Here is a 23,170-nt window from a genome sequence, read left to right as displayed (position 1 = left end):
AAATACTGATAATTCCACTAATATCATATGGGTGTCTTTCAGTACAGTGGTAGCCACTTATTTCTGATAGCAGGCAGCAAAATATTTACCTGTTTATTCAATTTATTGTGTAAGATGGGAAGCATATAGAATATTGTTTTAAAATTTTTTAAGTGATGGAAGTGTGTGAGACATTGGTTGTTGAAAGGCCACTAGTTGTTTTATTCAAGTTGAATTTTGTTGCATGTAAGGAATGTTGAAAAAAAAATGAAACCACTCTGTCACGTTTGTTTTTAGTCTTTGATCATTCTACATAATGTATTCCAACATTGATATAATTAGAGATTATTTTTTACTTAATATTTAATGAATTGTCATGGACTTAACATCTTATTGTTACTTTTCTTGACTGGTCTCTTTTACAGTGTACTCATTTTTCTCCAACAGCATCTCATGTCTCTTATAACTTCTTTTCTCTGATTTATTATCATATGTAATTTGAGATTTATAAATCAATGAATTCTGAGAAAAAAATCATAGAATAATGAAGATGTCAGTATGCAATAATTTGTTTTCTAACAACCTATAATAAGATGTTTCACTCAGACTTTTAAAATTTTTCTTTCTAATGTGGGGTCAGCCAACAATAATGGCCATTTATTGAGCAGTACTAGGAGCCAGGCAATGTATCAGGGGCTCTGCATTATTTGTCCTCTCAACCCTCCAAGATAAGTGGTGCATCTCTATTTTACTGCTGAGAAACAGGCTTTGGGCTCAAGGTCATACTGATCAGAAGAGGTGGCCAGCATTTGGACCCAGATCTAATAATTCTTCGACCAATGTCTTCCTACCATATGCAACTTTCAGAGCCAGGGAATTGGGAGTTGAATCCCAGAGTTGGTTTTTGGTAGCTCTGAGGCATTTTGGGGAGGGTGACAGTTACACATCTTCTCTAAGCATTGGTTTCCTTATGTGATTTGGAGACGCTATTTGAATGTAAGTGTTATTAATATGAAGGAGATCAGAGCTAGTATTAGTGGAGTATGCAGAGCAGTGTACATGGTATGTAGCAGGTGATCAGTATGTGCCCTATTGTGGCTGATTAAGCTTGGAAATACTTTTAAATCTGTTAGCAACTTTGTAGCTAATAGAGATACCAGTAAAAGGCAATTACTTAGTTTCTTTTGGCTTCACTATAGAGTGAGAACATAGATGTGTTTTAATGGATTATTAATTTAAATACAGTGTATGAATTCCTTTCTTCATAGTTTTGTCATTATGATGTAGACTCATTTTGAGGTTTTTCTTTTGAAATGTGTAAAATTCATCATGAATATACCCCATACTGAATTTAAAGCGATTCAGGTGGAGTCAAAGTGAAGTAGGTCAAAATGAATTGGTGAGTGTCACTCATTCACCCTTAAAACTTCTACCATAATCTCAAAGCTAAAGAAACATCTATAGTGTTTTTAAATAGTCATGGAAGTGATAGGGAAGCTAGGAAAGGAGTTGTGTATCTTTAAAAGGAATTGTGTATCTGTTAGGAAGGACCTACTGATTGGTGAACCTTATTGACTGATGATCATGCTACTAGCTTGAAACCAAGTGGGATGTGCTTTAACCAACCTGTATTTCCTTGTAGCTCTACCCATGAGAAAAAAAGCAGAACCAATATGGCTGTGAAACAGGGGCGATTTTATTTGAGGCATAATACTTTGTCAGAAGATATTCCCATTGTCATCATATTTAAGGTAAGGCTGCAAGTACCTACTGAAAATTATAAGGAGTCTTTCTCTGGTTAATTCTTATATGTCATTAGAAATTTCGAGGATAAGGAGTTCTAGGAATAGAAGGATTTGTGTCATAGATAAGTTGTGTCAGGAATGTAATTAATTTTAATCTGAAAGCTACTAAGATCAGGGTTCAGATGTTTTCAGAAATACTATTTTTTAATAGCTACACAATAAAAAATCCTAAAGTACAAAGGGATATATAGTGAGAAGTAAGCCTTCCACTCACCTGTACATAACCACCTAGTTATCCTACCCAAGGACACTACTGCTCCTGGTTTCTTGTGCATCTTTCTAAAGATAGTCTGTGCCTGTACAAGCACGTGAGTATATAGCAGGTTTTTATTCTGTTTTATTTTTTACTTACATACATTGCACACCATTTTGCACTTGGCTTGTTTTCTTTTTTTGTAACTTACATCTTGGAGATCAATCGTGTTATATTATTAGTTCATACATTGCTGCCACATTGTTTCTGACAAACTGTTCCGTTATGGGTGTATGGTAGTTTACTTAATTGTTCCTCCATTGGTGGATATACACATCTCTTGCTGTTACAGAACTGCTGTAATACCACGTTACACAGAGACAAGGATATCTATTGGCAAATTAACTTCCTAGCAGTGGAATTTTCCAGGTCAAAGAATGTGAACCAAGTTTGTTATTTTTTTATGGACTTTGGGAGTCTGGTGTGTTTCTACATTAATGTGAATCTTTAAAACTGATGTTTTCCAGCTTGTTTGTAAACTAGTAACTTAGAAGCCAAAAGACATTTTTTCCATAGAAATTATGTTTAAATGGTGCATTCTTCGCACATAATTGCAAGATGGCTCACTTAACGTGCTCTGAGGCTTAAATGTTACACATGTTTTAGGAACACTTGAATCGTTGTATTAGTCATTAAACAAGATTTTAAAATAGCATTATCTGATACAGTTGATCCATGGAATTTGCGAATTCAGTTATTTGCCAATTCTACTTGCTAAAATTTATTTGTGACCTTGAAATCATCACCCGTGGTGGTTTTACAATTATTTATGCACACCCACTGGCTCAGTCTTGAAAACTTTGGGTCCCCAAACTCTCCATTCCCAGCTGAGGCCCAAGAGAGCCGCACTCCACCTCCCGTCTCTGCTTTCATGCTGTAAATAGGTACCCTCTCTGCCACCTCTGCGGTGCCATGTTCTTTCACATTTTTGTGCTTTCTGGTGGGGTTTTGCTGGGTAAAATGGCCACTAGTGCCGAGGCTGAAGTGCTGTCTGGTGTTTCTAAAAACCACGAGTGTCAGGTATGCTGTATTCAGGCATGAGTTACACTGCTGCTGTCCTTGAGTTCAGAACTAGGAGTCAACAACATACGTTACCCAAGGCATCTTTGAGCAGAAACACACATAAAACAAGGCTCCATATTGATGGGCTGAAGGAAATGTAACCAGAGGCCAACAGGACCCACCTGTGTTTCCCACGAGCAGTGCTTCCCTGTTCTCCCTGCAGGGTTTGTGGCAGCTCTGTGGAACGCAGCCCAGGAGGCTCAGACCTGACCATGTATGGGCCGGAAGTGAATCTTGCTGACGAGGCTGATCAAAGTGAAGGGCTCGGTTTGAGTCGGTCCTGAGGAGCGTGGGTACTTGGGATAAAGGTAGAGGTTAACACTCTTTTCTCATTTAGTTTCACTTCAGAGTCAAATATTCCTGTTCAGCAGTTGTTACAGTAGTAGAAACATCTCAGGTGGCAGTAACTGAGTTGCTTAGAAAGGAAAGACATTTGGGTACTCGCCTCAGAGGAGTAAGAGAAAGACTAAACTTGTCTTGTCGGAGTTGTGACCCAGTGACAGCAAAGGAGTGGAGGAGACAGGCCTCTTCATGTCAGGTTAGTGCAGCGACCGGTTTGGGGGTCCTGGGGTTCTCATAGGTATTGAGTGGATGTTGAACAGTCAGGTTCTTTGACTCAGGAAATAATCGTATTCTGAATGCAATTACACGAAGAAGATTGTAGGAGGTTGCTGGGTTTTTTTAAGATTATTTTGTTATTTGAGAGAGAGCAAGAGCAACCGAGTTTGAGCAGGGGGATGGACAGAGGGAGAGGGAGAAGTAGACCCCCCCCCCTGCTTTGAAGGGAGCCTTACTTGGGCTTGACCCCGGGACCTCAGGATTATGACCTGAGCCGAAGTCAGATACCTAATGGACTGAGCCACACAGGCATTCCTATAGGAGATTTTTTTTATGTTTAGTGCAACTTAATATACTTTTATATTCTCTAAATGAGATGGTGTCGTTTTCTTTTTAGGATGATAATCATAACAGCAATACTATTTATATGGGGTTGGGAGAAGCCAGAGAGAATTCTTAACTTATTATGTCTCCTTAAAGCTTATATTTGTAAAGCACTGAAGTAATTTTGGCTTTTTTTGGAGGGATCCCACAGCCCCCAATGGCAGTGTCTTGTGTACATAGTGTTGATTGGCAGATGAAGAGAATTTCATCTATGTGGAATTACATCTCCAGTAGAGGGCAGTGTGTTCCCATGCATCAAAAAGACTTCGCTGATGTCTTAAGAGGCTTAAAGATGCATAGGACTGATGCAACTGAAATTATTGCATACTACATCTGAAACTAAGTATGTACTGTATGTTAGCTGATTGGATTTAAATTTAAAAAATGTATAGGACTGCTTTCCTTCGACCGGGATTTATAAGTTAAGTATAATGCATGTAGTCTTCTATTACTCACTTGGAAAATACATTGCTAGACACATGGACACATTAAAATCAGAAAACCTTTATCAAATACTTTTTTTGGCTAGGTAACAAAATTTTGGTAAGACAGTTTCTTCTGTCAAATTTAATATTATGTTACAAACGTGTACACTATTTATAGCCAACTTAAATCCTTTCTAAAATGTGTCTGTAAATTAACAATGTGCACTTTTATGTAACCTGCAGTTGAGATTTCAGATTTCTCCTTTTCTGATTATGAAACAGTCCTTGAATTGTACAAATTTAGGAAGCCACTAAGAAGTAGAACTATATTTTTGGAATTTTTTTTTTTCCAAGCCCTTTTTTCTTTGCTTTGGTAGTAGTATATACATCGATTTTACTATTTTTTTTCCACTTAACAGGGAATTGTGAATAGTTTTTCATATTTATAAATCTACATCATTTTTTCTACACCTAGATCTATATCTAGATCTATTTATAGATCTACATCATTATTTTTAGTAGGTATCAAACAGGAATTACACATGGGTAGTGTAATCTGTTTAACCAGTTCCCTATAGGGGGACATTTAGGTGTCCTTTTCTCCCCAAGTTTTCACTCTGATACATAACCCTGGGTGTTCTATATACATGTTTGTGCATATTGCTAAATATTTTATATGAGACTTAATTCCTGAGAGTGGGATTATACATTTTGTAAAAAACTTGATGCAGGGGCACCTGGGTGGCTGTGGTTGAGTGTCTGCCTTTGTCTCAGGTCATGATCCCAGGGTCCTAGGACCAAGTCCCACATCAGCCTCCCTGCGGGAAGCCTGCTTCTCCTTCTACGTATGTCTCTGTGTTTCTCATGAATAAATAAATAAAATCTTAAAAAAAAAAAAACAAATCTTGTTGCATGTTGCCAAAATTTTTTCCTGAAACATAACTGTTGCATGGTAATCAGCAGTGTATAAGAACTAAAACAACTATTTAAATGTTTTCAGTTTAAATAAATAAGTACATTGGTCACAGATAGTCCCATTTTGTGGTCTCCTGCTAGAGGGATGTTTTAATAGCCTGATGGAACTTTGTCTGATAACTTCTATGAAGACTTTTTCATCTGGAGAGCAGCACAGAATGGAAGATCTTAGCAACAGATCTAGGCCTAATTCCAGCTTCTCCATTTGTAAGCTGTGTGACCCCAGGCAGATTTCCCAGTCTTGGACAACTCCCCTATAAAGTGACTTGAGAGATTTATTCTGAAGAGCAAAGGAGATAATACATTTTTTGAAAAGTGGACAGCCTAGAAGGAAGATACTGTTACTCTTGCCTTTACCCTGCTTACACATTTAATGTCAGGAGCTGGGGAAAATAAACTGGGAGACCAGGAAAGTCACATCATTTCTCTTTTTGTGTTGTGTGGCCCTAACACAGACCTTGACAGTCATTAGGACTTGATGGTTGTTGATTGTAACCAACAATTGGCTAAAAGTGACAGAAGCAGCAGGGTTTCCAGGTTCCATGCTGGGTCTGAATATGACGACTAAAGCTTTTTAAGACCTAGATCAGCCTTATTTATGGACTTGAATCACTACAAAGGTTCCCCTGCCCATGAATCTTTCCCATTTTACATTTTGTATTCTCAAGTATTCAGCAGTTGTTCTGTGATGGCATCTGAAGTCTGAAAGTTTTTACAGAAAAGAAGATCAAATTTCAAGGGAGCTGGGCATTGTTTCTTAGAAACTAACTTACCCTGAAATTTTTGATCTTTTAAGAAAAAAATTGCAGAATCAAAGAGGGCCATCATAGTTCTTTTATTATCTGCTAAGACTGCTTTTAGTAATAATAGATTGATTCCTGTCTAAAGAAAGATTCGAGATTTCTGAATAGTAGGTATTTTAAGAACTTATTCCCATTCCCTCCTTCAGGTAATATATTTTAGCATATCACCATCATTGGGCATGTTCTTCTCTTCTCTCATTAGTATTCTGTCTTTAAAAGTCACACTTGTAGTCACACTTAGCGGGTATCCAAAGAGAAGACTTATGCCACTTCTTAAAGAGCATATGCCCTTATTTGTGTTCTGTCTTCTTGCCAATGGTCAGACTGGGTGACCTTCTGCTGAAACATATTTTCTCTGCTGTTTCTTTATAAGGTTATTATATAGCATTCATTTCTGACTTATTAGTTAGGTGAAATGATTTCAGATATCTGGAGTACAAAGAGTTCCATATAAAGCTAGTTTTCAGATGTCTAAATTATGTCTGTAAAGCAGAATGGTTGAGCATTTTGCTGTCGTTTCCATAGCAATATGTCATTTATTTGTAGCTGTGACTTCACAAGGCTAAATAGTCATAAAATCAGTTTGGTCTTTGGAGCTAGAGTGCTTTTGATGATAACCTGACTGAGTTATCACCCTGTAGTTCAGTGACCTGATACAGGAGGAGTTTAGTCCTTGTAGAGCAGAGCTTTGCCACTGATCATTCTTTCTGCACATATGGTGTCATTTACCATGTACTTGGCATATCTTTGCTTCATGGCTTAGAAATATTTGGAAGGCCTAAGCAGTCTGTTTAGATCCACATTAGAACACTCGAAAATTTTATGCAGTTATAAAATTACTGCTCAGATTCAGCCTCGATACAACTTGAAGCAGCAATCCATATGTCAAATGAGGAAGGACTTTTTCCACTATTATTAAATGCCAAAATAGGTAATGAAGCATATATAGTCTTTTTCACTTGGAGATTGCTGAACTAAAAATTAATTATTAAAATACTCCAGGTGGCTTCAGTTCAGAAGATCTAGAGGTTGATATGCCTCAAGAAAGGGGGATGATCCAGAAAGCTACTGCCACTTCAGCTCTAAGATTCTATTTCTGTCCCAGTGAGACCTTCTCCTGCTATATTATTTTGCATGCTCACTTTGGCATCTGCCCATGTAGATATCTTTTAATGTTTGCACTTTCCCCTGAGGAGGGAAGTGCATTTGTTACAAAGTTTTATTATCAATGATTTTAGAGAAGAGTGACTAGATTCTACTGCTAATTAATTGCCTTAGTGTTGTTTTTCTTATATTTTAATTCCATTGAAACCCAGATAATACTCTTTTGAGAGATTGACAGGTAAAAGTTTATATTCTAATTAGCTTTTCACAGAAATATTCTCATATTTCTGGCTGGCTTCTTGCGGACCAGGGAGAAAATGTAGATGGTCCTACATACATGCCATCAGTGTTAGAGTAGATGCACTCAGTGTGCTTGATCAAAGGATAATCTAGAAAAATTAGAAAAGAAATATAATTTTTTTCATTTGTTTAAAAATGAGAACTGATAATTTTTTAGAATTTGTTAAATCCATGAAATGCTCAGTATTTTATGAATTTATATAATTTTTAAATAGTGGAGTTTTATGTCTAGTGTCCTTTTATTTATTTTTTTTCTAGTGTCCTTTTAAATAAATGCATCCTATCAAACTAGAGATAAAAAGATGAAAATTAAAGTATAGAAAAGAGATTTGTGTTGTGAGAGCATCTTTATTCACTAAACAAAAACAAATTTGAACAAAACAAGTTATATCTTTATGAAGCTTTTGTTTTTTTTAAAGATTTTATTTATTCATGAGAGACACACAGAGAGGGGCAGAGACACAGGCAGAGGGAGAAGCAGGCTCCCTGCAGGGAGCCTGATGTGGGACTCAATCCTGGAACCCCAAGATCACGCCGTAAGCCAAAGGCAGAGTTCAACCATAAGCCAAAGGCAGAGCTCAACCATAAGCCAAAGGCAGAGCTCAACCGCTGAGCCACCCAGGCCTCCCTTTATGAAGCTTTTTAAAGTTTAAATGGCAAATTTAATTCCAAAAGTTGGTTTGTTAGTTATATATGCTGTGTAACAAATTACAGCAGAGTTTCTGTTGGTCAGAGATTTGGAAGTTGCTCAGTTGGGTGGTTCTGACTCAGGGTCTTTCAGGAGTCAACCAGGGCTCTTTCAGATGTCAGCCAGGGCTGAAGTCACCCGAAGGCTGGACTGGAGCATGTCAGGGTCTGCTCCCCTTGCAGCTCCACTATAATGGGAGTTGGCTCCTCCCCACTGGACCTTTCCATAGACTGAGTGTCTTCCAGACATAGCCCCTCGCTCCACCAAGGAACACTCTAAGAGAAAGAGGAAGCAGGAAGCTGCAGTGCATTTCATAACCAGGCCTCCAAAGTTGTACTGTGGCTTGCACATTTTTTCTATAGAAGTGAGTCATTAAGTTTAGCCTACACTCAAGAGGAAGGGAGTTTGTCTTTACCTTTTGAAGAGAGTGTCAGAGAATTGGTGAACATTTTTCAAACCACCACAGTTGGCCTAAAAGGGACATAGCACATATTTAGCTTCCCCAACAAAAGTTTCAAAACTTTCAGTAAGTTTACATCTGATCCTAAAGTATCCGTATTGAATTTCTGGATCACAGATGACTCAAATTCAAATGTAGACTTGTAGAATTTTGAGTCCTCTTGTTACAGACCTGAAGAAATATAGGTGGACAAAGTTGACTTGGCAGTGGTGGTTGTGAGGTCTGTCGTTGGCCTTGTTTTAGGACAGACACCTCAGATCTCTTGACTTAGGTGCCCTTTCCATTGTATTCTGGCTTAGGTTCTTGATGTTCCTCCCTGGAACTTGGGATTCGGTTTTCCCTCCCTCTCCCTTTTGTCTGAACTGGCCACCAGAGCTTCAAAGCCCAGCTAGATAGGTATCTCTGGTTCTGTCTTCTCTGCATAGCTAAAGGAAGAATTTTAATGCAAACATAACTTTTTTGTAACTTCTAAGAAGCAGATTCTTTCTCTGCCAAGAGAGGTTTAGTGAGATTATGTTCTATTTCTTGAAATGGCAGAATGCCAGGCAAACGTGTGAAGGAGGGAGCCGTCGTGCCATATGGAATCCACAAAGACCTGCCTTCCTGGCTGCCACCTTGAAACACTTAAGAGAAGTGGGTTTCTTAAACCTCTTAAGTGCGTTTTTAGTTTAAAAAAAAATCTCTTCTTAAAACCTGAGTAAAACATAACTTGATATTTCTAGAATAGTGAGGTACAACATCCTTTAGGGAAAATTCTTCAAGCCCGAATGTGAATGATTTGACAGTTCTCAGAAAAATTAGTCTTGTGACAAAACTAATTGGGGTTCTGTTTATTTTCAGCAATGCATATTTTCTGATTTACTGCTCTTTGGCTGTTTTAATTTTTTCAGTTTGCTTTCGTAATTGTGACCAGTGTCTCCACTATACCTTTCTACCTCCTTTTTTCAGTGATGACAGTCATAGGATATTTAAATATTTTAGAAGATTGCATATATGCAAAAAGTGCTTGAGAATGTTTGTTTTCCTCTTCCCACTCGAAATTTCTGTTTCAGGTTCTTCTGCAGCTTGGGCTAGAGCTGCCAATGCCAGATGGCACCGTTTCTGAGAAAAGAGCTAGCTTTTGCTTAGAAGTAATACCCACAAACAATGCCAAATTAGCATAAGCAAATGTCAGTGAGTTAACACAAAGCCAACACTCTTTCTATCTTTTCTTTCCTTCCTAGGCCATGGGTGTTGAGAGTGACCAGGAAATTGTACAGATGATTGGAACAGAGGAGCACGTGATGGCTGCATTTGGGCCCAGTTTGGAAGAGTGCCAGAAAGCTCAGATTTTCACACAGATGCAGGTGTGTCTTTTCATGTTGTCCTTTGCCATGAAAGGGAATTGGAGATTTAATGCTGCTCATGGATAAAGCATCGGATGCGGTGACTTCTTGGGGTGTAGGTGTGGGAGGGTGTTGGGGAGTTGGGAGGAACAGTAGGGAAGCTTCTTTGACTCATGTTTTAGGAATTAGAGGAAGGAATTTGCCTTAACAATTATCAGCCTGTGGTGTCTAACTTAGAAGGGGGATATGTGGCCAAGAGGCTTTTGTTCTGATATAATAACAAGTATTCTGTTTTTTCACTTATTTGCCTGAGTGATATGTTTTTGTTTATTTTTTATTTTTTTTAAGATTTGTTTGTTTATTAGAGAGAGTGGGCATGAGGGAACGTACAAGCGGGAGGGACAGAGAGAATCCTGAGCAGACTCTGTGCTGAGTGTGGAGCCTGATGTGGGGTTCTATCTCACGACCCTGAGATCACGACCTGAGCTGAAACCAGAAGTGGGACACTTAACCTACTGCCCACCCAGCTGCTCTAATAGATGTTTTTGAACTATAGCAACTCTAGTGTAGAAGATTGTTTTTTTCCTGTATTTCTCTTCAATTTCTCTTTTTATTCCCTATTTCCAATTCTCAGTGTCTAGTTGAATGTGGTCTCAAACTCTTTTTCTGAATTCCCCATGTCAGCAGCGAAAAAGCCAGGATCAGAAACCCTTTACCAGTACAGAGCCTTCATCAGCCTGCTGAAGAACTCCTAGTTGGAACTTGGGGATTTTAGGATAAGACTCAAGCTATATATATCCATAGCTCCCTGCCTTCATCTATATATATGCTCAACATATTAAGAATAATTTTACTTAACCTTTGTTTGTGACAGGGAGCCCTAAGAGCCATGCTTAGGGTGCTTAGTCCTACATTTATAAAGTACTTCACTAAATATAAATCAGTGGCAACACTCCTCATAGACATCCTGGGAGGTAGGGATTCCCTGCAGTACAAGTACAATAGTTCTTACTTACCCATATGTACATTGTCAATTCTGTGGGTTACTTACAACAAGGTATAAATTCCAGGCTGCTTTTTTCTTGTTACCCAGGATGCTTACAGAGATAACATTTTCCTACTTATATCATCTGTTAGTGTGTGTTCTGAAAATCACACCACTCTTGATATTTTCATAGACTGAGCCAGACAGACATTTAAGGTTAATCATCATATGTAAGTTTATATAATTCCAAAGCACAAATCAGTAGGGATTATTCTTACCACTACCTTCCTCTTTTTATGCAGTTAAGTAATAGCCAATTCAGGTTCTTGGGCAGGCAGCATCAGGAGAAGCTATTTGGATTTAGGAGTTTCTATTTTTGGTCTTTATTGAAAATGAAATATTTAGTAAGCATGAATCTTTGTTACAAACTGGAATTATATTGTTCAAGGGTTCCAAGAACATGAAGAGGAAACATAGAGAAATACCCAGGAGTTGGCTCAATTTGGGGAGACACACGATTTCCTTTAAAGCTGTGTAATGCTCAGGAAGAGCAGTTTACCTCAATGATACTTCAGAGAGATCTGTTATTCATTTCATAACAAACAGCACCATTGTTGCTCAGATAACCCGATAACCCCAGCATCGTAAAGCTGTGTGAGCCCAGGGCTAAATAATGGGTTGGAAAATCATTTATTTCTCCTAAATAGGTGCTGACAGAAAATGTTAGCTAACCCAATGAGCAAGGTTCAGTTCAAAGATGAGAGGAATATGCAAATAGGAGCTGAGTGATGTGACTCATACTCTGTGTGCTGGATTAGAGCACGGATTAATAATTTGCAACTAATAAGAGGCTATAGAGGCATGCATAATCCAAAATCATTGGTAACTGGAACCTATGAGTTAGGGCACGTGAATATTGCATGTTACTCTGAGCGTGTGGCAGGTGCACGGTGTCTTATGTAATAGAGCTTCTGCACTTAGTAGATTGCTAAATGCCTGTGTCGTGTTTGTGTTTAATGCTTCCCTTGTTATCTCTCCTCCATTCCTTTTGCTGGCTCTTGCTAACGGACATTTCCTGTCCTCCTTGTAAGGGCTGTGGCATAGAAAGAATTATTTATTAACTTTTTGGAGAATAGGATGTCCTCCAAGATGACACAAGGGGTGTCATCTTGGCCTATTTGTGAGCAGATTGGGCTCTCACCCCAACCCTCACACTGTTGAAACCCTGGCAACATTATTAGTACCTCCAGGGAAAAGCTGGCTTCCTGCTAACTCAGAAGGGGTTCTAGGCTCCCCTGTGTTCCTCCATTTTTTCCCCTCAAAGTGAAGAATCTTTGACCCCTTTCCCAAAGGAACGGGAAGACCAAAATTTAATGAGACAGCTCAGTTGAGAGAAGACCGAACTGCCTATCTCCTGGTGGTTTCTGCTGACTGTGGGCTTGCTTTTATCTGCTTCTGGGTCCTACTTCTTGCTAGGTCGCCACAGCAAGGGTTGGCACCATCTTAGTTTATCTTACGCTCTAATGGACACTAAATGGAGAGGATCCTAGGTCTGATATCCCGATCTAACCACGAAGGAGTTCCGTTCTGTTCCTGGCCCTGAACTAGTCCTCAGGAATCAAAGAATGACACAACACCTAGTAGGAGCAACATACCTGTAAATAGGTAAAATATGGCATGGACTGAAGTGGAATGAAAGCACTTAATTCTTTATACATAAGAAATTCACACAGAAGAGAAAAAGGAGTGATGTGAGGAAGTGACACCGGAGCTAGGTTTTGAAGCACAGGAAAAATACTTCCAGGACACATAATTGGGACAGGGGTTCTAAGATAAAGAATCAGGAATCTCCGCTCTTTCTTCTGACTAACTGAAAGCCAGTTTTAAAAAGTACATTCATTGTTGTTACAAAATTATCCTCTCCTTTAAAAGATGTTATGAATAAACATCAACATACATAAAATATACAGAAGAGTGTTATGAGCCCTCCTCTACCCATCACCCAGCTTCAATAATTACCAACACTCTGATGTTCTTTTTTCACCTGAATCTCCACCTACCCCTCATACCCACTATTTGATTAGTTTTTTATACTTCATTTTTTAGGTAGAATTTATGTATGCTGAAATGTACAAATCCTAATTGCATCATTTTGCATAAGATATAGAGTGTTTTTCCATTACCCTGGGAAGTTCCCACGTGCCTCTTCTTAGTCACTTTTTATCTCCATCCTCTGATTTTTTTTCCCCACTGTTCTGATTTTTCACCACAGATTAATTTTGCCGTTCTAGAACTTTATGTGTATGGAATTGTACAGAATATACTCTTTTTTGTCCAGTTTCTTTTGCTGAATGTACTGTCTGATAATTTTATGTCATTTGTCCATGCAGTGCCTTCTTATTGCTGAGTAGTACCCATTATACAAGTGTTCCACACTTTATCTTTTCCTGTTGATGAACATTTGGTTTTTTTACTCTGGGTATTAAGAATAAAGTTTCTGTAAACATTCTTGTATAAGTCTTTGCCTGAACAGGTCAGCATTTCTCTTGGATAAATACGTCCAATTAGGATTGTTGGGTCAAAGAGCAGTTGTGTATGTAACTTTTATAAAGTTGGAACTGCCAAACCTTTCCCCAGAGTAATTGTACCATTTTGCAGTTCCATCCCAGTGCATGAGAGTTCTCATTGCTTCATGTCCTGACCAACATTTGGTCTTATCAGTCTTTTTAATTTTAGACATTCTACTAGGTGTTGGATGGTGTCTATACCATTAAGGTTTTAACATACATTTCCCTGATAATTAACGATGTTGGACACTTTTCTTGGACTTACTGACCTTCTTTGTAAAGTGTCCAAATCTTTTGCCGTTTTCCTCACTGAGTTGTTTGTCTTTTTAGTATTGAATTTCAGAGTTCTTTTTTTTAAAAAGTATGCTGGGTATAAATCCCTTGTCAGATTTATGTATTGTAACTATTTTTTCTCTGTCCATTGCTTCCTTATTCATTATCGTAACTATCTTTTGATGAGCAGTGTTAATTTTGATAAAATCTGATTGTCAGGAGGGTTTTTTTTTTGTTTGTCTTATGGTTCTTGATTTCTGTGTCCTGTATAAAGAAATTTTGCCTACCACAAGGGCAAGAATATATTCTTCTGTGTTCTTTCCTAGAAGTTTTATAAAGGTTTTAGTTTTTATGTTTATGTCTCAAATCCATTTAGATGGATTTTTTATTTGGTGTGAGGTAGGGGTCAAAGTTAATTTTTTACTGTGTAGATATGTTGGTATTTCAACATTTGTTGAAAAGATTTTTCCCTTGCCTGTTGAACTGTTTTGGCGGCTTTTGCCAAAAATCATCTGATCTTAAAAGCATGAGTTTATTTCTGGACATACTTTGTTCCATCTATTTGTCTGTCCTTATGCCAGTCTCACACTGTCTTGATTACCATAGCTTTCTAATTGAAAGCAGGTAATGTAAAATATTCCAACTTTTCCTTTTCAAAAGTATTTCAGCTATTCCAGGTCCTTTGCATTTGCATGTCAATTTTAGAATCAACTGATTTTTGTTTTTTAAAAACTGCCAGGAATAATTATGATGTATCTATGGTCACTTCAGAGAGAATTTTAACAGTAAGCCATCTTAACACTATTAAACCTTCCAGTCCATGAAACCAGCATAGTCCTTGATTTACTTAGGTTTTATATTCTTTTAGCAGTGCTTTGCAGCTCTCAGGATCTTTACATGGTATGATTCCTTTTTAAGGGAAGAAAAGTACAGCTCCAGAATGTTAACTGGGGACTGTGGTTCTCTTTGGGTAGAGGATTGCTGGCTGCTTCATATATGTAAAGTGATCAGGTATCAATTTTGTAGTAAGAAAGCAAATTATAGAAAGGAAACAAGTTTATTGGACAGCATATAATGCTACTTTGTTATTGATTTATGATAAGTGTTGATTTTTGACTAAGCCTCATGCAGCAATCTCCATAGCCAAGATCCTCATCTTTTTGTTTATAGTGTTTTGTATGGGTAGGTGTTTAATAAATTCCCTACAATGGGGACACCTGGGTGGCTCAGTGGTTGAACATCTGCCTTCAGCTCAGGTCGTGATCCTGGGGTCCTGGGATCAAGTCCCACATCAGGCTCCCCGTAGGGAGCCTGCTTCTCCCTCTGCCTGTGTCTCTGCCTCTCTTTCTGTGTCTCTCATAAATAAATGAATAAAATCTTTAAAAAATTCCCTGCAACGGGGGATCCCTGGGTGGCTCAGTGGTTTAGCGCCTGCCTTTGGCCCAGGGCGTGATCCTGGGGTCCTGGGATCGAGTCCCGCATCAGGCTCCCTGCATGGAGCCTGTCTCTCCCTCTGCCTCTCTCTGTCTCTGTATCTTTCATGAATAAATAAATAAAATCTTAAAAAAAAAATTCCCTGCAATGGGTGTCATTCAAGCATTATTATATTCTGTTTTTATAGGCATTAAAATATATAGGGAACAAAGTAAGGAGGCAAAGGATGTGGGGCGGTGGACCAAAGAAGACGAAGATAGAAGAAGCAAGAGAGCTCTTGGCTTCTACCATCCTCACACACGTGCCAGTGAGTGGCAGCTGCACAGCTGTGAACTGTGGTCAAGGGGGGGCCCGTCTGTTAAAGAATTTTGAATACAGGTTTACATTATTTAACATCTAGTTCCATAAGAAAAGATGGACTCTGAACAGACTGGACTGCCCCATGGAAATAATCTTCTATTATCAGTAGTTTGTTTGTACTTCAGGAATGTTAGCTGTCTACTATCATTGGCATCATGTTTATTCTCTCATGGGTCCTGGTTTCAATCTAAAATTACAGTTTCTTATATTCACACATATATTAGTGCTGCTACTAGATTTCATGGTTTTGAAGGACAGAGATGGTGTTAGATGTTTTTAAATGAAACAGGCTTACAGTGCCTTGCTCATATACTCTCTTTTATTGTAAAATACATAACATAAAATTTACCATTCTTAAGTGTACAGCCCTGAGTGCATTCTCACTGTTGTGCTACCATTGCCACCACAGACTTTTTAAAATATTGGATGGTTCATCTCTTAGACCTTGAATGTTCAAGTTCACATTGTCCAGCCTCCTTTACTTAGAGTGAAGATGCTCAGGTCCAGACAAGCTGGATGGTTTATCTTGTCACCCAGCTGGTTACTGGTCAGAGAGAGAACTAGAATCTGTCTTCAGACCCTAGAACAGTTGACCCTCGAATAACACAGGTTTGAACTATGTGGATCCACTTAAGTTTGTTTTTTCTTTCAGTAAGTACAGTACTGTAAATGTATTTTCTCTTATGATTTTCTTGAGAACTCTTTTTTGTAGCTTACTTTATTAGAAGAATATATAACAATCAAAATATGTGTTCTTGGCTGTTTATGTTATCATAAGATTTTTGGTCAACAGTAGGCTATTAGTGGTTAAGTTTTGGAGGAATTAAAAGTATACACAGATTTTTGACATAGTGAGGGGTCGGTGCCCCTAACCCATGTTTGTTCAGAGGTCAGTTGTATTTACTTTTTATTCATTTTCGTTAAACAGAGATTGGCCATGTGGGATGTGGGCAAGAGCTATCATTCCTCTCTAATATGATATTATTCTTCTAAGCAATAGAATTATTTGTTAAACAATCTTGCTAACCAAATAGTCTGGTTTATAATGAGTTACATGTCTGTTGTTCATGAACGATCTAATTCAGGGGTTGCAGACTCTACCGTCAGGAGCTGATCATAAAGGAGAGTCAAAGGATCTATAGAAGTGGAGACTGACCACCTAAACAGGAATTTCTCATTTTAAAACACCTTGCTGGCTAAAAAATATACAGATCTCTGATTCTGCCCTTTGGCTGCCATTTGTATGTGTTTTGAGCTAATTCAAAGAATTAGAAAATTCTTAATATTAAAGCTGGGACTCAGAGGAATTTTAAACTCCTCTGAATGACTGGAAAGACCATTTAAAAGTCAAATAGCAACAGTGAGTGTCTCTGGCTCCCCAGTGCTTTTCTAAGCAGCCTCTCTGTCCCCGGTAGAGTGTCCTGGCCCTTTTGCCATGGTGCCTAGTGACCCAGAGAAAGGAAGTGACAACTCTGAGTTCCCAGACCAGCCCAAGCAGGGTTAGTGGGTGCCACCTCTTTGGAAGAGTGGAGAAATATATACATGAAATGTATAGGGAAGGAAGGAGTTGATAGTGCCTAATGTGCATTGCCTCAGAAATTTTCTCTAACTCCTGAATTAATTACAGGTTAAAGAATTCAATTTCCGAGCGAAGTGTATCTACACTGCAGTGATGGTGCGAAGAGTAATTCTGGCCCAAGGAGATAATAAAGTGGATGACCGAGACTATTATGGTAACAAGCGATTGGAGTTGGCAGGACAGGTGATTTAATTACTTTATGTCAGCAGGCCTGAACTTCAGATGTGGGCTTCAAGGTTTTTCAAAGCATGAATGCTTACTTGCAATCCTCATATTAAAACAAGTAAAAGACGAGCCTCGCTGCCTGACATGCAGTCCTAGGGCTTATTTCTCTGCCCACTTTCCCTTTTCCTCCAGCTCCTCTGTGGAATTCATAAAAGTTCGCTCTATAGAACAAAGTGTAGACTCTTAGCAGGGCTTGCGGGATCCCTGATGATGTTGGTGCCAATATACCTTTCTAGACCTGCCTCTTGCCAGGGCAGGCCACTTACATCTTCCCAAGCATACCCTGATGCTTGTTCATCCTACCATGCCTTTGACTCATGCCTTCTGCCTAAGTTGCTCCCTTGTTTCCCTCTGCCCCCTCCCTAGTGAGGTGCTCCCACCCATCCTTCATTCTTTGAGTTATCCTCTTTGAAACCTTCCATGAATCCTAGGAGATGTTAGTTGATCTGTCTTCCAGATGTGCCAGTGGCACTTTGTTTAGGTTTTTTTACATGCTGAAGTGTATATAATTCTTTACCTGCAAGTTTCTTTCCCCCTTAGCCAGTAAGCTCATCAAGGACAGGAATCGCTTATATTTCTCTCTGGATCCACATGCAAAGTTACTAGGCACCAGAGGATGTCTGGGTGAGTGACACTCTGTGAGGCACCTGCTCTCACAAGTTGGTGGAGGGGAGAGAGACAGTGAACAAGTGAACAGGAAAGAAATGAGATAGTATTAAATAGTCCTAGGTGTTTAAAGAAAACTCCCCTAAAAGGTTAATGTTAGAGAGCTGGCGTGTTGGTGGAGGGAAGGATGTTACCTTAGTGAGGTAAGATCAAGAAAGATCTCTTTGAAAAAAGCGATGTATTTTAAGCTGAGCCCTCAGACATTCCTGCTGAGACTTGAGTGAAGAAAAGCTAGTCTCTTGCAACCTCAGGAACCATGTTCCAGCAAGAGACCTTTGTGAGCGCATCCATCCCCCCACAGTTCCAGCAATGGGGAGCTGGAGGAGGATCACTGGGCCGACCTGAATGAGGTATGGGGAGGGGGAGGACTTGGAGAACAGCCTGTGGGCCAAAGAAGGGGTTTGGATTTAGTTTTCCACATAGTGGACAACCATTGGAGAGTTTCAACCAGGGAAGTAACGCTATCTGATTTTCAGTTGATCAGATTTGGAGACAAACAGGCCAGGAAATGAGCAGTTAGGAGGCTGTGGCAATATTCTAGATGACACATGATGGTGGCTAGCATAACAGATACTACAACTAAAATTTTAAAACTAGGATTAAAAAGTGATAGCAATTTTGGGTTTTAGAAAAGGGCTAGTGTCTAGACTACTGGAGAAGTTTTGTGTGGTTACTAGGTAATGTTAGCAGGCGGCTTTTCTGCCACTTTCAGATTGACCTCTGTTCAGGGTATTACAGGTATACCCACCACTATCAATCCTAATTTTTAGTTTCTTAATGGGAAGAAATCATGGTATTAAATGAGTTCATTAAAAAATGTTGATTGTTTAGAGGAATAAGGAATGGAGTCAGGAGAGGAGAGACTATCCTGTTGCTTAAAAAATTAGAATTAAAAAGAGGGTTCCCATGTGCAAGAAAACATTGCTTTATAAACAATGTAAAGACATAAAAGGCATTGTGTTGGCAAAAATGTGTAAAAACAATAGCTGCTAATTTCACACCCCATGGGACGAGGGAGTATAAATGTGCTTCAGCTTTAGATAACAGAGCTGCATCCACTGGCCAAGTGGGTTCACAGAGCTTTTCCTCAGTCTTCCTGCCACCAGAGGGCTGGCAGGCCAGCCGCCAGTAGAGGTGTTAGCAAAACCTACCGATTTCAGGCTTAATCTTTTCACCTACCTTTTCTTTTTCGGTAATGTGTTCATTATTTGCTGAGCATTACTCTATTCTTTGTCTGCAAATTTTTTGTTTCTAATGCAGCTTGCTTTGTATGGGTGAGATATGGAACGGCACCAAAAATCCGGCACCCTGGAAAGCCAGGGATTTCCACCCTGTGACAAAAGAATGCCGTCTTGACTTCAGAGATTGCCTAATCCCAGCTGTTCTGATAATGTAATTAAGGCTGCCTAATGTCTTTAATTTTGCAACCAGTTTGTGTGAAAAGGAGAATTTGGCACAATGAAGGCTTAACACTAAATAGCAATCTCAAGACGCCTAATTAGAATTCTCTGACATTAAGCTAATTGGTGAAACTGTATTTCAGCAGCTTAACTTCTTTATTAATTTTTTTAGCATTTTCATTGCAAATCAATTGATGAGCTGTCAGCATTTTTTCCCTTAAATATAATTTGCTCTTTAGTGTTCCTGTTGTAAGCAGGCTGGAAGGCCTCATACTAGCAAGGAAAGGTGTTGAATATTATCACCAGCGCTTCATCACTTTTAATCATTTTACTCTTGACCTAAATAATGTGACTTATTATACGATGTGGCCCTATAGTTTCTCACTGCCCTGTGAACAGGAGAATGCAGTTTCTCTTAAACCGATCATCTAGAGGTGCGGAAATTTAATGAGGCAGTAGTTCCGTCGAGCGTACTCCTGCATTTTACTTCTTTAGTGTGAGAGGCATTTCCTTGCGTGTGAATGGGGGGGGGGGGTGTGAAAGGGGAAACAAGTTCAGCTGGAATCCAAAAAATCTTTGTCATAACTTGAGACACAGAAGTCTAAGTGTAAAGGGCTAATTAAAATAGAGCTGAGCTTCTGTGATTTAGGTTAAGGGCATTTACTTCTGTTCAGGACGCTTTATTCAAGTTCCTTTTGCCAGTTTCCACAGGAAGTTGCTGCAATGGGCTTCTTCATCCCACTCACCCCTCTGCACCTGCTCCCATTCCCACATCCTTTTCTTTCCATGAGTGAAACTGCAGGGTCTGCGTGGAAGAAAGGATTAAGCTCTCAGAGGAGGAAGTTTTCTTTTTTAGAACACTTCTGACATGGTATAGTCAAATTTAAGATCCGGGTTTTCCTATCTGCAGAGTGGATTTTAATAGAAAGACGTGTCTAACTTAAAATCACATTCCTCTTTGGAAATCTCACTTTGGTAGTAAGTAGCTTGAGAAGACTCATTTGTTTTGAATATTTTCATTATGAATCCAAAAACTACCTATGGGTTTATAAACATTCAAGAATATAGTCCGTTTGGAACTTGGAAAATCTTTAGCTTACTGAGGTTCAGAATTTCCTTGTAAGTAAATGATGTGGTATGTAACACCTCAGTGATAGTACTTTAATGTTTTGTTAGGTAACTTACATTACAAATATGTCAAGGCTTTTTCTTTTAAAGGAAAAAAAAAGGCCTACAAAGGGACAAAAAAATAATGCAATTAATTTTACAGAGGAACTTAAGTACTTGTAATATCCATTATATTTTAATATTGAAGAAGGGTACTTGCTGTTTATTAGTAGTGAGACACCTACTTAGGTGTCTCAAGACACCTAAGAACTTTTTTTTTTTTTTTTAAGATTTTATTTATTTATTCATGAGAGACGCAGAGAGAGGCAGAGACACAGGCAGAGGGAGAAGCAGGCTCCATGCAGGGAACCTGACGCGGGACTCAATCCCAGGTCTCCAGGATCACACCCCAGGCTGAAGGCAGCGCTAAACTGCTGAGACATCCGGGCTGCCCTAGTTTCAAGAACTTTATATAAATGGCTGGTTATCTCTTGGTATGTGGCATGGTATCCCAAAACGGTGGCTTAAAACAACAACCATTACTTTATAACTTACAGCTTTATGGGTCAGGAGTTCAGGCAGGATTTGGCTGTTTGATTCTTCTGTTTTACATGGTGTTGGAGGTCAGTTGGTAGTATTCTACAAATGGCTGTGGGGAGGGCTGGAAGGCTGGTCTTGGCTAGGACCTGACCTGACCAGGGCTGTGGCTCAGGGCTCCAGACGAATGTTTCCCATCAATGAGACAGAACCCATGTCACCTTAATGAGCTAGGCTTCAGTTTCATTTATTTCTACTATATTGGAAGAAGCAGTCATAACTTCTACCCACATTTGGGCCAGTGGGAGGACTTGGGCCACACCTCTCAATGTGTAGTTCAAGGGTCAACCAGAAATTTCTTTAAAATTTAAAAATTTTTAAATATTTTATTACAATATAAGTTTTTTTGCTTATTTTTGGGTTTTGTAAAAATAGATTCATACTGGGGTGCCTGGCTCAGTTGGTTAATAAACATCTGCCTTTGGCTCAGGTCATGGTCTTGGAGTCCCAGGATCAAGCCCCATATCAGGGTCCCTGCTCAGCGAGGGGTCTGCTTCTCCCTCTGCCCCTGACCCCGCTCATGCTTACTCTCTCACACTCTCACTCTCTCAAATAAATAAAAATCCTTAAAAAAAAAAGGTTTATAATTTATTCATTTTTTGCAACATTTTTTGTCACTCAGCATTATATTTAATATTTATTTTGTTGCATGTCACCATACTTCCAGTTTTGTATTATATTCTATTGTATATATGGAATATGATGTGATATATAAGATATATATGATAAATAACACTTTATCCATTCTACCAATCATTTCTCTTTATGATTTCCCTTTTTAAAAATTATTAACATTCTTATTTATATTTTCTAGTGCAAGAATTTCTACAAATAGGAATGCTTAGTCCTGGAGTCAAGTTAAATCTTCAGTTTAACTAGAGACTATCAGACTAGTTTCCCAAGTATTTGTATGTTGACTGTTTATGAGTTCCTCATGATCTCCATCCTATGTCTTAGTATCAAACTTTAAAAACTTTTGTCTAGTGGGTGTAAAGTAGCGTCTCCTTATGGTATTAATTTGCATTTTCCTTATTGATTTAAAGGGTTTTTTTTTTTTTTTTGTAAGTTTGGGTTTTGCTAATGATATACTCATGATGTCTTTCTATATATTTTTTTTTTCCTCTCTGTTTTTCTCTTCTCTAAATTTCTTGTAAACCAGGAGTTAAATTCAGAGGCTAGATCATATTCAAATTCTCTCTCTCTCTCTCTTTTCCTTTTTGGCTAGTATGCTTCGTGGGTTGCACTATACAGTTTGCTGTTGTATCCTGTCAGGAAGAATATGACTGGTTATATCTACACTTTGTGCCATTGGAATTGGTCACTGGGTTTAGGTGTTTGGGCCCTGATAGATCTGTTTTAAAGTTCCCCATCAGCTTTTCTCCTGATGGTTTTATTTAACATCTGATGATGATCATTCCATTACCTTGATTAGGGCATGCAAAATAGTGATACTCTACTCTTTCTGCTTTTTTTTTTTTTTTAAGCTGGCGTTTTTTCAATAAAGAATATTTTTCATTATCATCTCTTCGGTTACTGAGACATAATTTATATGGGAAAGGCAGGGTAAATGCTTGCTAGATTTTTTTAAACCAGGTTATAGACTATTGATTTAGCTATCTCATTTCTTCCACAGATGAAGAGTTTTTTTTTTTTCCTTTCTATCATCATGAACTTGGGAGTTTAACATTTTTACTTATTATTTTTATTTTTTTAACATTTTTACTTAAATGTTAGTATTACCATTTCCATTTTTTTAAAAAAGGGATGCTAGTTTCTGATTGATATTTTGATTGAATTTATAGAATAATTTGGGGAGAATTGACATCTAAGTAATACTGAGTCTTCAAATCTGTGAA

The 23,170-nt window shown here is 38.5% G+C and overlaps 1 protein-coding gene across 5 annotated transcripts in view; it reads left to right on the top strand.

The window, feature by feature from the left end:
- POLR3B (RNA polymerase III subunit B) overlaps positions 1-23,170 on the top strand; it is a 108,652-nt gene that overhangs the window by 19,045 nt on the left and 66,437 nt on the right. For all 5 annotated transcript variants that reach the window (XM_041756120.1, XM_041756123.1, XM_041756122.1 and 2 more), the window contains exons 9-12: positions 1,622-1,730; positions 10,020-10,142; positions 15,568-15,687; positions 17,368-17,502. In XM_041756120.1, the coding sequence (XP_041612054.1) occupies positions 1,622-1,730; positions 10,020-10,142; positions 15,568-15,687; positions 17,368-17,502 (487 nt within the window). The remainder of the gene's footprint in view (positions 1-1,621; positions 1,731-10,019; positions 10,143-15,567; positions 15,688-17,367; positions 17,503-23,170) is intronic.

This window comes from Vulpes lagopus, chromosome 5 (genome assembly GCF_018345385.1).
Source record: "Vulpes lagopus strain Blue_001 chromosome 5, ASM1834538v1, whole genome shotgun sequence".
NCBI classification, from domain to species: Eukaryota; Metazoa; Chordata; class Mammalia; order Carnivora; family Canidae; genus Vulpes; species Vulpes lagopus.
The sequence above is the reverse complement of the archived record's forward strand: the minus strand, read 5'-3'. Positions and strand labels throughout refer to the sequence as shown.